At 34.4% G+C, this 14081-nt stretch overlaps 1 protein-coding gene across 5 annotated transcripts in view; it reads right to left on the reverse strand.

The window, feature by feature from the left end:
- The window catches only part of NIPBL (NIPBL cohesin loading factor), a 148735-nt gene that overhangs the window by 15216 nt on the left and 119438 nt on the right, over positions 1 to 14081 (reverse strand). For all 5 annotated transcript variants that reach the window (XM_077790267.1, XM_021551742.3, XM_021551725.3 and 2 more), the window contains 12 exons: positions 13707 to 13845; positions 13459 to 13541; positions 12292 to 12424; positions 11258 to 11401; positions 7633 to 7722; positions 7182 to 7396; positions 6979 to 7081; positions 6009 to 6107; positions 5771 to 5917; positions 4024 to 4158; positions 2556 to 2654; positions 1004 to 1057 (listed from right to left, as the gene is read on the reverse strand). In XM_077790267.1, the coding sequence (XP_077646393.1) occupies positions 1004 to 1057; positions 2556 to 2654; positions 4024 to 4158; positions 5771 to 5917; positions 6009 to 6107; positions 6979 to 7081; positions 7182 to 7396; positions 7633 to 7722; positions 11258 to 11401; positions 12292 to 12424; positions 13459 to 13541; positions 13707 to 13845 (1441 nt within the window). The remainder of the gene's footprint in view (positions 1 to 1003; positions 1058 to 2555; positions 2655 to 4023; positions 4159 to 5770; positions 5918 to 6008; positions 6108 to 6978; positions 7082 to 7181; positions 7397 to 7632; positions 7723 to 11257; positions 11402 to 12291; positions 12425 to 13458; positions 13542 to 13706; positions 13846 to 14081) is intronic.

Genomic DNA, 14081 nt, shown 5'->3' on the forward strand with positions numbered 1-14081 from the left:
CTTACATAGTGAAGAAAAAATTACAAGAAGTAAAAAAGCAACATAAAAAGAAAAAGTAACTCATAAAAATCCATAGTAGTTCTTATTTTTTGCATCAGGATGACAGCTGCTTTATGCTTAATGAAATAATGCAGAAAGTAGCAGGAGTTAGAAGATTTTTTAAATGCTTAGAGAAATAAAGTGCAAATTCAAAACAAATGTTTTTGACACTAAGCTAAAATAACAAATGAGGTTCTAACATAGCTGTATGTCAACACTTTATTTAAACTTTTTACATATGAGTTTGGGTAGTAAAATTGTGTCCATGAAGATTCTTCTAGTATCTAATAAGGACTGAGATGGTATTACAACCTCTTCTTCAGAGAAGAGGCTCTTAATGAAGAGGTTTTGATTTACTTGATAATTTATTTTCATGACACTCCAGGCAAGAGTGGAATCAAAGGATTTTCTTGCTTGAAAATTAACCAGTATAAGCAAGATGTGGAGAATGATAACACAGGTTAAGAGATATACCAAACCAAGCTCAATTCTTAGAATTGTATTAGATATAAGTAGAATATAATGCAGAATTAACTTATACTCTGAAGATTCACTGCTTCCATATATTGTGTAGATAATACACTGCATGTGAAAATACACTTATTTACTGTTAAAAAAATCCTGACATCACTAGATACCTTATTTCAGAATTAAGTATCTTAGCTGTGAACTTTGTATTATGTGAGTCATTACTGAAGAACTAATGAAATTAAAGAAACAAATTATACTTCTCCCAAAACCAAGAAGTGGAGTATTTTTAAGAGATCACTTGCAAAGACAGAAACTAATGCCATAGAAAACTACACTGAGAAAGATAGGAAAAAGCTCAGATGTTAAAGAGCAGGAATTCAATTTGTTTGTTGTAGGACTGCTCTTGGAGTTCCCATTCTATGTATTTTAGAAGCAAAAGGAACACTAAAATTCTAACAATGTTTGTACCACACATTCAACATTCATTACTTACATTTTGAAGCAGCTGTTCAAACCAATCATACCCTGTATCTCTACAAGCTGCAACCTGTAAGTATTTTGGAGAATAAACTGGTTAATAAATAAGACATCTGAACAAAAATTGTTTAAATACACATGTAATCTCAAAAGACCATCAAACATGTATACATTTCTATATGCAATAAGAACAATAGAGACCAGAAACGGTCTTCTGTATTTGAAAAATAGTTCCCACCATTTTAGTGACTCCAGAATTTGTATTTCATACAACACAAAGCCTACAGGCTTTTACTGGAGATTGCTGTTCCTAGTGCAAAATAAGCTTCCGTTTAGTAGGAAATTTTGCACAAATTTATGTATAAATATAATCCTGCTACTGAAAACAGACAAGCATGTGTATCACAGATCTTGAATTCGGAAGGGATCCACAGCGTTTATCAAGCCCCAACCTGGGCCCTGCACAAGACACCCCAAGACTCACAGAGCATTGTCCAAACCTTAAACTCTGTCAAGCTTGGTGCTGTGACCACTTCCCTGTGGAGTCTGTTCCAGTGCCCAGTCACCCTCTGGGTGAACAGCCTTTTGCTTTTACCCAACCGAAACCACTTCAGGTCATTCCTTTGTGTCCTGTCACTGGGCACCAGGGAAAAGTACACACACACGCAAACACCCACACACATTTATTTAGGTGTATATGTATATATATATATATACACACACACCCACACCCACATATATACATGTTTTTATATAAACAGAACAAGCCTTCACTGCTATCATATATCAGGAACAGCACACAGGTGGCTCAAATTAGAACTTGCAGGAGAACTGAGAATTAAACAGAAGTCAAATTGACTGACTTCTCAGACAGAAAAAATACAAACTAGACTGTAAGTTTTAAAAACACTGAAAAGAAAAATAAGGTTTAAACCTATAATTGTAAGCAATGAAGTCAGGTTTTTAATGTGAAATTTAGATCTTTGAATAATTTATATTAAAACATCTTTTCAGCACAGTGGTTTTATACAATGTATTTTCACTACAAATTAAAACATTTTTATCTGAAATAGGTTTTGGTATTTTGGATATATGCTATTTAATTTGCTGCTCCTAAATAGTAAGATACAATTATGACAGACATCAGTTTACTCTGAGTAAAAACATGACCTTATATTTATTAAACAGCTCATTAACTGTGCCAAATAAAGGTTATTTATCAATTGTTTGAGGAAAATTTTCTTTTAGGAGACAAGTTCTTAGGTAGGCTTAACTATACACTGCTAGTAGCAATTCCTGTAGAATGTCACATATAATAGAAAATGGTTGTGTTTTAACTGAACAAGTACTCGACAGAAACTGAACATAGTGTGGTCACAGTTATTATAGCCAGCAGATTAGTGAGCATTTAAAATTTCCATCACATGAATATTTTTGGCATACATTTCATGTCAGGAAATATAAAAAGGGGAACTGTCTAACATACTGTGTTCAAAACAGATAATGTTTCTAAGATACTAAAAACAAAATTGAATTTTGCACACAACTCAAAAATTTGTTTAACATACCACATCAGTGATGTTCAGTATTTTCCTTGTCATTGCTTCTTTGTCATGGTGTGGAGTTGGAGTAAACCAGAGCTTCTGGAATGTCTCATTTACTAATTTCTAAAGGAAAATAAAATATTACCAGAAATAATAAACTTACATTGTCACATAAGTATTATATAATACATCTCTAGAGCAGATATGCTGATGATCTGTGCCTATTCATAAGGAATTACACATCTTAAATGAGACTGTAGTAGGAAATGTTATCTGAGACAGACCCAGATTACTATTACAGGACTTACACTCATCTCATGTCAAACTTCAGCAAAATGAAACAATAGGAACTGATGCTGCATAAATAAAGTTACCATCTTTCTGCATTAATTGGTATTCCTCAGAAAAACACAGCTGAGAAGATGACAACTGAACAAACAGGAGAACTGCAGCAGCAGTGGTAGGTTCCTCTACTTTACAAAACAGCTGTGACAAGGTAGGAAAAAGAGAGAAGCCAAGTCTCTACACTCAAATATAGGAAGTATGTTACCTTCCAATGTTTTTGAATGGAGGACAATATGAAATAGAATACAAGTGAATAAAAATTATTCCAAAATTACTTCTCTTTCATGGAATTTTTAAAAATGTATTGAAGTTTATGCCTCATTTTTTGTTATTGTTAAAAAGGTGAGACAAAGGAGGGGAGAGAACATGGTCATCTTCCCTTTCCAACAGCACCTTGGCTCTAGCTGTTCATCTGCTTGTCGATTAAGAGTCTTCTCAGAAAGCCACTTTACATTAACATACCTCAAGAGGTAAAAATATCTGCTGCAGCTTTAAAATTTTTAAATTTCACTGAAAGTGTGATACAAAACTACTACAGCCATGTCCCTAATTACTCAACAATTTAAAAATAATTTGTCAAATTAAATGAAATAATCATTGTCAGCTTTACGATTTAACACATTATATTAGGTTTGTGCCCTTCTGTAAATACACACTGCACAAAGGGTAGAGTATGAGTATATAAGCAACATTTCAGGGGAAAAACTGCCTCACTGAACATTAGCACAGATTAGCACTTTATAATTAATACTTTATAATTAGATTAATACTTTAATAATTACATGTGGCATATATTAATGTCAAGTAGTTAATTTTTACTTAAAATTTATTGATTTGCAGAAATCAAAGTTTTATATGCCAATTTTAATTGTTAGAAAAGAGAAGCACCAGAGAAAATACTTGTAAGAAGAAAAAAATCTTTGGAAAATATTGAAAATATTTTGATTATTAGCAAGAAGTTACAGAAAACAGAGGATAGAAAAGAGAGAAGTCAGAGAGAATTACAGAAAGCTAAAATATCAGCTCTTAAAAAATCATAAGTCATAAATATTACAAAGGACAAATTAAATACTTTTAAAATTTTGTCAAAATAGGGAAACACTAAAGTAACAATAATTAAAATTCTGAAATATATGTTTCATTCTACCTTAATGCCTTCTTCATCATTGACTCTCCGAATCATTTTCACACACATTTCTGTAATTTTGGGAAAGGTTGGTTGTTCAATGCAGATATCCCTAAGTATTTTTATGACTCTTTTTCTGACACTGATACCAGTATCCTGTGAAGGAAAAGAATTACACTCTTGAAAACAAATCAGAAACATTAATTTATGTTCTATATTAATTAATATTTGAAGATCAACCAATTTGACTTGCAAAATTCATTTAGAAAAAGCAACTAAAACCTTCTGGAATGCATTTATACAAAAACTCAGCTTGTTCTAAAGGCTCTGGCTGAGTTCCCAGAGTGCTGACACATCTTCTCCATCTATACACTCCCATCTAAGAGCTCATGATGTTGCGATTGTATAATCCACTTCTTTACTCAAGAACTTAAAAGCCAGATGTGGTGACGCTTTAGCTACTTTACTGAAACACACAAGATCCCCTATAGATTTGGACAGTAATACTTTAAGCCTTTGGATAAAGCTTATGGATAAGATAAATGCAGGCAGTAATTTCCCTTTTACTAGGCTTCATCTAAGGAGACAGATGAAGAGCTTCACTTCAAATCACCTTACTCAAAATCTGTTGAATCTGAATGTCAGGTTTAACTGCTTTATGTAGTATTATATGCACATGACCTACTTATCTCCAAAAGCCTCCACAAACTTGTTTTATCATGTAAGTATAGCAAATGTGTAGTACTTGACTAAAATCCTGACATGGATACCATAAGCTAATGTTATCCAACAGTTAAATTAACAATGAACACCTGGACAAAAAACCCAACTTTTCTGTAAAAAAAAATAAACCTTTCAAAACATTAAAAATAGCATAGAAAATCTGCCCTCAATTATCCATATTTCAGACTTCAAATACGCAGCAAAATTCCTTATTTCACTTTGTCCTGGTTAAAGCTAGGATAAGCTAATTTCTTCTCAGTAGCTGTTACAGTGCTGTGCTTTGGATTCAGAATAACAGTGGTGTTGATAACACACTGATGTTTCGGTTTTGGCTAAGCTGTGTTTGTCCAAGTCAAGGACTTTTTCTTTCCCTCCTTGTCTCATGTTCTGTCAATGAGTAGGTAGGCAAAATAAACTGGGAGGGAGCATACCAAGACATGACCTGGACTGGCTAAAGGGATACTCCACACCATAGAATGTCATGCCTGGTATATAAACCAGGGGGAGTTATTAGAAAGCACAGCCAATCTAGGTTTGGGAACAGTGCTCTGGCATTGGTCAGCAGATGGTGAGCAACTGCTTTGTGCATGAATGGTTTGTTTCCTTTCTATTATCATTATTTATAATTTTTATTGTGTTTTACTTTCTTTTTAATTATTAAATATTCTTATCTCAACATGTAAAAGTTACTGCAATCCTGGCTTATTCCACCAGGGTAGGGATAAGAGATGCAGGGGTTGAAGTGAGCAGCTGCATGGTGTGTGCAAAACTTCTATTTGGGCTTAAAGAATGACACAGCTAATTTGAGCACTAATAATGGAATCAAAAGCAATATAGCCTGGTCTTGATGCTGTGTGACTTTCTGTAGAAGTTCACCTTTCAACATAATAAAGCGTCCCTAGAAGTAAGTGATGCATTTTACAAGGTAGTCCCTAAAAGCATGATGGCTCACCATTCAAACAATTCAATTTATTAAACAGGCTCAGTTAAAAGCAAATTTTCCAATGCCACTTATTTTACCATAAATACCACCAAGTCATCGTACCAATATTCTTTCAATCAGCATGTCATAATACTGCTCAGCAAGCTGAGGACGACAGAGCACAAATCGTCCAAGCAGCTCCACAGCTGCTTCTCTTACACTAGTGGAGTTATCCATTAGCCGCCCATGAACTCCTCGTTGCATATCCAGCTAAAAAGAACAGATGAAACAAAGATTCAGAATAAGAAATAAAGATTTATTTTAAGGGTGATACGTGCATGGTAGATATTTTCTTTTTTACCCTGGCTAGAATGCTGGGGTCTACAGCAACAACCTCAGACAAACACTTCATGGCTTTTGTTCGAACAGCAATTGCATTTTCACCAAGTACACGCAGAATCTAGAAGAGAACAAAAACACAGATTCAATTGTTTTGGGAAGGTACCAAGTGATACTTAAGAGCAAAAATGCAGCATAATAATATGAAAATAATATTATTAAAATAATAATAACTAAAAGCTGAGTTTATCTTCTCACAGAACTAAAAGGTTCATGTAAGTGATGTTTCATGGCACTGAAAACAGAACGTGGATATTTACCATGATTTACTACTTCTCTAAAATTGCTTAGAAGGTTCTTAAATTTAAATTCTACTTTTGTCATTCAGTTGTGGCTTTCATCATGGTTCTTTAACAGCAAAGTTGGACAAGAGCATTCTAAGAATGGCTCTGTATGCAGATCAATTTAAGTAGTGCAACCTAAACTAGTACTGAATTTCAAAGATGGCACTGTGCCAATGTTAGTGCCCTTCTCCCAGAAAAAGCAAGAAACTACACTGGTCAAACAGCAGGTTCCAAAGTGACAGCAATGTGCACTGCAAACAACTGGCCAATCTAGCTTTTACTTTCAAATCAAATTAAGCTCAATTTCATAAGTTAATCTTACCAGAGGAATAAGCATCTTACAGAAGTTGTGAAAATTATTTCAACATTTTGTGATGATCCTCCTACTGTGTGCATACAGTGATTTGGCCATAACCATAAATGAATAAATCAAATAATGCGTGCACATTATAACATACAAAATACATGCAAGAAAAAGAAACATAATCGCTTTTGCCATCAACACAGAATATGAAAGCACATGGTGTTTTCATGGCCTGTAAACACCCCTGCTCAGCAATGGACAGATAATAGTATATGGCTGTGAAAGTGTTTGGAAGCAGAATCCAACTGTGTCTCACTGTACCAACACTTCCAGCCACAGTTTACCTGTGTCAAATAAATATCGAAGCTCTGGGCAAACGGCCTCATAGAGGCCAAGTAGCGAACAATCAAACATGCATCTTCATAGTCCACAGTATCAGAATTCATCCTGAAATAAATTCCATGTGTTAATCAGGACATGTTTACAAAAAATTATTTAAAACATCAAATGCATGGCTAATAAAGAAGAAAGTGGTACTGAAACATACTTTAATGTACTGAACTGAGATGGAGCAGTTTTGATGATGCTTCGTAGAAACTTTTTGCGACTTTCCGCTCTATGCATGATTTGTCCTGTGGTCTCAACATCTTTTGCATGATGAGTTCCTTCAGATGAATCCTCATCCTTCTGAGATTTAATTGCTTTTTCTGTTTCCATAGTTGTATCACGGAACCACTGAGCTACATAAAACTTCCGAGAAAACTGGAGAAATATGGCAGGATGAACAGAAAAAGAAAATAAAGAAAAAGAAAATTAACATATTTATAATGAGATTTAGGGAATCTAATGCATCAAGATTTTGGAAAACACAATCAACAGTATATGTTAGGGTGATAATTTAATGAAGCACTAATATATATAATAAAGAAAAATTTTCTTCAGCACATATTACTGAAATTATTTATAAACATTCTTGATGAAAGAAAGCTGAAATTTACCACTAATGAAGCATCAATTTCTGTGTTCTCATCCAGATAATCTAGTAAAGCCTTTTGCAGCTGTTGAATTTCATCATCCCCTCCTGAAACCTGTTAGAAGTAGAATGATAGTTATAAACAAGAATATTGCACAGTCGTAATTACCATCTGAAAATCTGCATGTCCACATATGAAATACATTGAAGTCAGTTGTTTGCACAATTGTACAGCATTACTAATTTTTTAACCAATTCATTACAAAGTAAAAAAAACATTACGAGTAGAATAAGACTGGTTTTAAAACAGACTGACTGATTTGGTCCATTTTCTTTCTATGATCTTGCATGAGGACCTTCTGTCACAGAAAAATAAAAAAGGGTGAAACCCAGAAAACACCTTTATTTCCTCAATATTACACTGAAACACCCATGTCCTTGCAGTTGCTGATGTTACAGCAGGAAAAAGGTATTATTCTTTTACTCCAAAATGAATGAGTTCAAGAGTTGAAAGCATGCCCACAAGACACATAATACTGATTAAGTATATAATACTGATTAGCTTTACCTATACATATATATATAAATACTTTGATGTGCAAATTGTGAGTAGAAATTCTGGCCTGTGACAAACCTGAAATTCTGTAGATAACTGGCTTAATACAAGGGGTGCTTGATGCTTAACTGCCTAACTATTATCAAACAAATAAAAATCCCAGAAAAAAACAAAGAGAAACCATGAATCCTTTAAAAAATAATATTCAATAATCAAAATGAAAGTAGAAGAATAATTTCTGGTTTTAAATTCTCCATCCAGAAAAAAAATTTTCTTCTCAGCAATGAAAGTTCTAACTTAAAACTATTTTCAGTTCTGTACTTGACATGTATGCAGCATGTAACACAGCTTGCAAGCATCAGCAAGCAGAGAAAGGTAACATTAACAAGTCCAAAACATCTGTGTATCAGGAGCTAAACTAATGAAAGGCATGCTCAAGTGTTCAAATAAACTAGACAACCTATTTCTAAAAAGAAAATACTGCTTGAAAATGTCAAAACAGAATAGATTTTTCTCTAAAATGTATTCTATGAACCATGGGTCCAAACCACAGCAGGGAGCACTATATGCATTTATCAACCATTGACTAATATTGTGGTAATGATATCAGAGTGCAGTAGAAAATATCCAACAGAAGTATTCAATTTAGCAGGGAAGAAAAATCTGTAGAGTTGTGAGCTAATTTCTGAATAATTAGCTTATAATTTAAGTTTCTAGTGACAACAGCTAATAGGTTTTCTTATTTTCTTGCCATTTGACCAGGAAAGTGAAGGTTAGCTGTGCTGTATACATAGCTGTTCTCTTACAAATTTACAAGTAACACAACAATCTACCCTGACTTGAATCTACCCTGATGGTACTGTATAGAACACGCTTTCCATGATGCATGGATTGCACTGTCTACCATTACTGATGTTAAATTTCCTGAGAAATTGAAAAAAAAAAGTTTTAACAATTAATTGCCCACAACAATTTTATTTTCTCTAGATGCCAATGCCTAGCAGCTACCTGATCCTGTAAAAACCTGAAACCAAACAGAAAAATTCAGGTCACTGCTCAGGTATATATATTTCTAAAATATTTTTCAATACTATTACAATTTCTGAGGATAAAAAAAAAGAGAAAAGGATTCTTCTGAAATACTTACTCACTAAGTATAATGTAAAATTGTCAGAATCACTGTCAACAGAGGAGAACTGTATTCCCTTATCATACAGAAGTATAAATTGTATTATGCCATGGACATAAATATTTGACACTGTATGTTGCAGAATATTCTAACAGAAAGAAATGATGGGAAGAATCAGCCTCATAAAAGAGTAGATGACTTTTACTCTTTAATTGAATGCCTGAAAAGTATAGGAGTTTTTCCTTCAGTATAAATCCAATGGTCATTATAAAATATGTGTAGTAGGTCTGTAGTCTTTCAGGGATGTGGAAGGGAAATCCTGACAACAGTTCAGAAAGAAACTCATAGTGTCCATAAGAAAAATATAAGTCCTCATTTTGTAAAAGGGCACACGGGACATGAGATTTTCTCATATTATATACTATATAGAGCCCAAATGTATACTCTGCTTTAGCATATGTTGCCACTCCTGCAGATTTTGAGCAGCATTAGCAGAAATCCAAATACAGACTCTCTAATTAAAGACTTTGCATGCCTGGTTTTGGTAGTGAGAGGGGCTACAGGGGTGGCTTCTGTGAGAAGCTGCCAGAAGCTTCTTCCATATCAGCAGAGCCAGTCCTTGGTGACTCCAAAGATGGAGGTCCTGCTAGCCAAGGCTAGGCTTATTAGAGATGGTGATAATGTCTCTGAGATAACATATTTTAGAAGAAAGAACAAAAAAGTTATTGTTCAAATGTAATTGTGACCAGGCATGTTTAGAGGAACAGTCCTGCAGACAAAAGGTGAGTGAAGGAGGAGGGGGAGGAAATGCTCCAGACACTGGAACTAAGATTCCTCTGCAGCCCCTGGAGGAACCACACCAGAGCAGGTGGGTGCCTGAGGGGGCTGTGAGCTTGTGGGAGACCTGTGGGAAGAGGGCCCTGCTCCCAGGCTGGAGCACCCTGAAGTCCCTGAAGGACTGCACCCCACAGAAGAGTGACCCACTGCTGCAGAGTTTGAGGGCTGCTGTTGACCATGGGATGGACTCACACTGCAGTAATTTGCAGGGGGCTGCTGTCCATGAGATGGAGCCATGCTGGAGAAGTTCATGGAGAACTGTCTCCAGTGGGAGGGATCCCACGATGCAGCAGGGGAATGACTTCTCCTCTCCCTCAGCAGCAAGAGAAGCCCAGGTGATGAACTGACCACAATCCCTATTCCCTGTCTCCTTGCACTGCTGGGGTAGGAAGTAGAGGGAAGGAGGGAACAGGGTGGGAAAGGTGTTTCTAAGGGTTTATTTGACTTCTCATTATCCTGCTCTGATTTTGTTAACAATAAATTCAAATTCATTTCAGGCTCTAAGTTGAGCCTGTTTTGCCTTTGATGGTATTTGGTGAGTGATCTGTCCTGGACACTTTCTTACATTTTCTCTCCTCTATGCAGCTGCAGAGAGGAGTCACAGCAGCTTGGGTGAGGGCCTGGCATCTGGCCAGCATCAACCCACTACAGACACATATGCAAGTTCAGGGAAAAACATCAAACCACGCCCAAAACATCAAATTACACCACATAAAAACTAGACCTGCAAGACTAATAGATTAACTCTCTGAAGTATGTATTTGAGCTCCAGAAGCTCAGGTTCCACTTTGCGATAGCAAATGCAGGTTCATATGTATTTTTAAGGCGTCTTAAGATAGAATCCAACTGTTACTCCATTATTTCCTCAGTATTGTCACATGAAAACTGACTAACCACTGTACTTAATTAATGTATAGGATCTCTACAGAAATGGTGCAATCCTTTTGCACATGAGTTAAGACATGAGTTAACACATCTGATACTTATAAATTGTGTATATTTGATTCAGAAACCTAAACAGTGAATTAAGACTGATTCTCCATAATGTCGATTTTTAAAGTATGTTTAAAAATTTCAAGCATTTGAATGGATAGATCTCTATCTGGCTGTCATGGATGTCTCACACACCTGTTTCAGGATTCTGGCTAAAGATCCTTGATCCATTTTGCTAGTGACTGCATCTTTCCTCAGTCTTGCCGCTACAGTTCCAAGATAGTCAAGAGATGCAACTCTTAATGCCATTTCTGTGGATTTGTTACTGAACTGGTGAACCTAAAAAAAGCAGAATAGACATTTAAAAATAAATATTTATTTATGCCACAGAGATTCTTCTCACAAAAGATTACTTTCTCTTATTAAAATTTCCATCTAACTTCCATATTGCATAAAATTACATAACTTACTAGTACATCAAACATATATTACTTACTTTATATAAATATTTCTTTCTTATTGAGTCTCGCTCTACAGATATGTCTGTCAGAGTTTTTAAAATGCATTTTTATTACATAAATTGGACAACTAGCACAGTGGGTCTTCAACAGCAGAGATTTTAAACACCATAATGCTACCTCCTCATTATTCACACAAATATAAAGCTACATTTTACCAAGAACAAGATCTTACAGTACTTTTTCAAGAAGCAGCTCAAGTTACTGAATTAATTACATTACAATACTGAAGAGCAACACTTAAAAAACACACTAACACAAGCATTCCCATTCTGTAAAATGTCATAAGCATTTGCTGTAGTTGTAAAAAACCAAACCAGTGAGTTGTTTTCTGATTCTGTGGTAAGGGAACAGTCCAGAGAAGAGATGTAATATGTATAATTACAGCTTAGTCTGACTTTACTCCAAATAAATACATGGACTTATAAGATGCTATGAAATAACACTTTTTAATGTTGAAAATGTAATAAAATAATGAAACTGGACTTACATGAGAAACTATACATACACTTTTTAACAAGTTCCATATAATTGATTCTCTAACCAAAATTCTATTATTTATGTATTGCATAGTAATACTACATGCAAGGAAAACCTTAATATGCTGCATGTCAACAATCAGAAAGCATTCCTAAAGTAGTAGTGTTTATTTAGCAGAAATAAACAAGTTTTCATTGTAATAAGAAATAGTTAAAAATAAGAATCCCTTACCAATAGCCTTCCTAGTAAGCTAAGTAGCAACTCTGCAGCTGGCCATTCTGGTTTATTGACTGTTGAAAGAAGATCTTGAATAAAGTTCTCAAATAGTGGCCTGTAATCTTCCTCTCCTTGTTTACTGCCACACCTGTTAACAAGCAAATGCTTTTTGTAAGCAAATTTAACAGTCATATAAAGTTTTTATTCTGATATAAACAGAAGTAATTCAATGTTTAATCAGAAAAAAACAGTTTTATGCAATTACAAGAAAACAAATCTGAAATACTAGCAGAAAATTTGTTTTATTTGTTTGTAGAGAAATAGCTTAAACAGTTATCCCTCCAAGTTGCGCTGGAAATAAAGCAACTAATCCATGACAGCAGAATTTTGTTGCTAAGGTTTTTATTTATAGGTTTGCTTTAAAGTCTGTATTAACTTGGATAGACAAAGTAGGTAGAGTTATTAAAATGAAGCTAGAGTAGGATATTTAAGAGTTGATTTAAGCTTGATTTTGTTTGTCTGATAGTGATATTACATCTCAGTATTATGCTTCACAAAGGTTACAATCAGAATGCTAAAAGAACACCAGCCAACCAACCAACAGACCAAATCAACAACAAAAAGCCACCAAAAGTTAACATACCTGATACTTTTTGACTTCTATGTATCATCCCTACTTTTAACATCAGAAGCATCCAATTGCTAGATGGCTTATTAAATAGCTTATCAGTAGAAATTAATACAATAGAAACCTAAAGACCTGCTCTTTGAAATCTTATAGTTAATTTAGGTACCTTTTTTATTCTTTTTTGAGATAGTGAGACTCTTAGCTCAGTGAAAGTAATTCCTAGGATTTTTATATCTGATGACCAAATTAGTATGATTACACCACTTAAATATTTGCTCAGCCTTCTCTTCCAAGCTTCAGGTAATTTAGAGGCCCATAATAAAGGAATCCTACATGAACTGTGAAACAGATTCTTAAATGTATGAACAATACTCTGCAGAATTTCTCTTCTATAAAAATTTTTGTCTAGGCAAGAAGCTCTCTTAGGCATTTATACAGTATATTATTATAAATAACTTTATGAATAGGCATTTATTACTGTTCAATGGTCAGGTTTTAAAGTATTCATTTGGAGTCGGGTTTATCAATAGACTAAAGAATGCAACAGTACTTACTTCTTAAGAAAAATAGAAAGGAAATTCTGTGCCGTCCTCATGGCTGTTTCATATGAGTTAGTAATAAGCACATCTTGATCCACCTAAAAATAACAAGATACATTTGTCTATTATCTCAAAATAGATCTATGATTTCCAGATCAGCATTTCTTATGCATCAAAAAATTACAGCATACCTAAAATTGCAATGCTTACAATCACACATTTCTGCACATATACATAAAAAAAGGCTTTTAAAAATATCTTACTTTCTTGTTTGATTCCTCCTCTGAATTAGAATCCTTTTCTGCTGTTGGTAAGTGCACCACACACTGAATAAGTTGCAGAACTAGTGCTGTTACCATCTGAATGTACATAGGCTCTCCATCAGTGTCACTGCTGTTTAACCTGTTAAAAACAAAAGACAGTTTTTACACTAGAAGTAAACAAAAAGGACAAAATACAAGAAAAATTTTTGCTCCTAAATAGTATCTTTCAAAAATTAATTGAAAGGTGGATATTTCACAGCTAGAAATCCACATTCCAGACATTAATCTATTAATTTGCTTCTTTTTATGCAGTGTAACATTTGACTAACAAAACCAGTAAGTATTGTTTCTTGCACAGAAGAGATGAACTGAAAC

This window comes from Lonchura striata, chromosome Z, assembly GCF_046129695.1.
Source record: "Lonchura striata isolate bLonStr1 chromosome Z, bLonStr1.mat, whole genome shotgun sequence".
Taxonomy (NCBI): domain Eukaryota; kingdom Metazoa; phylum Chordata; class Aves; order Passeriformes; family Estrildidae; genus Lonchura; species Lonchura striata.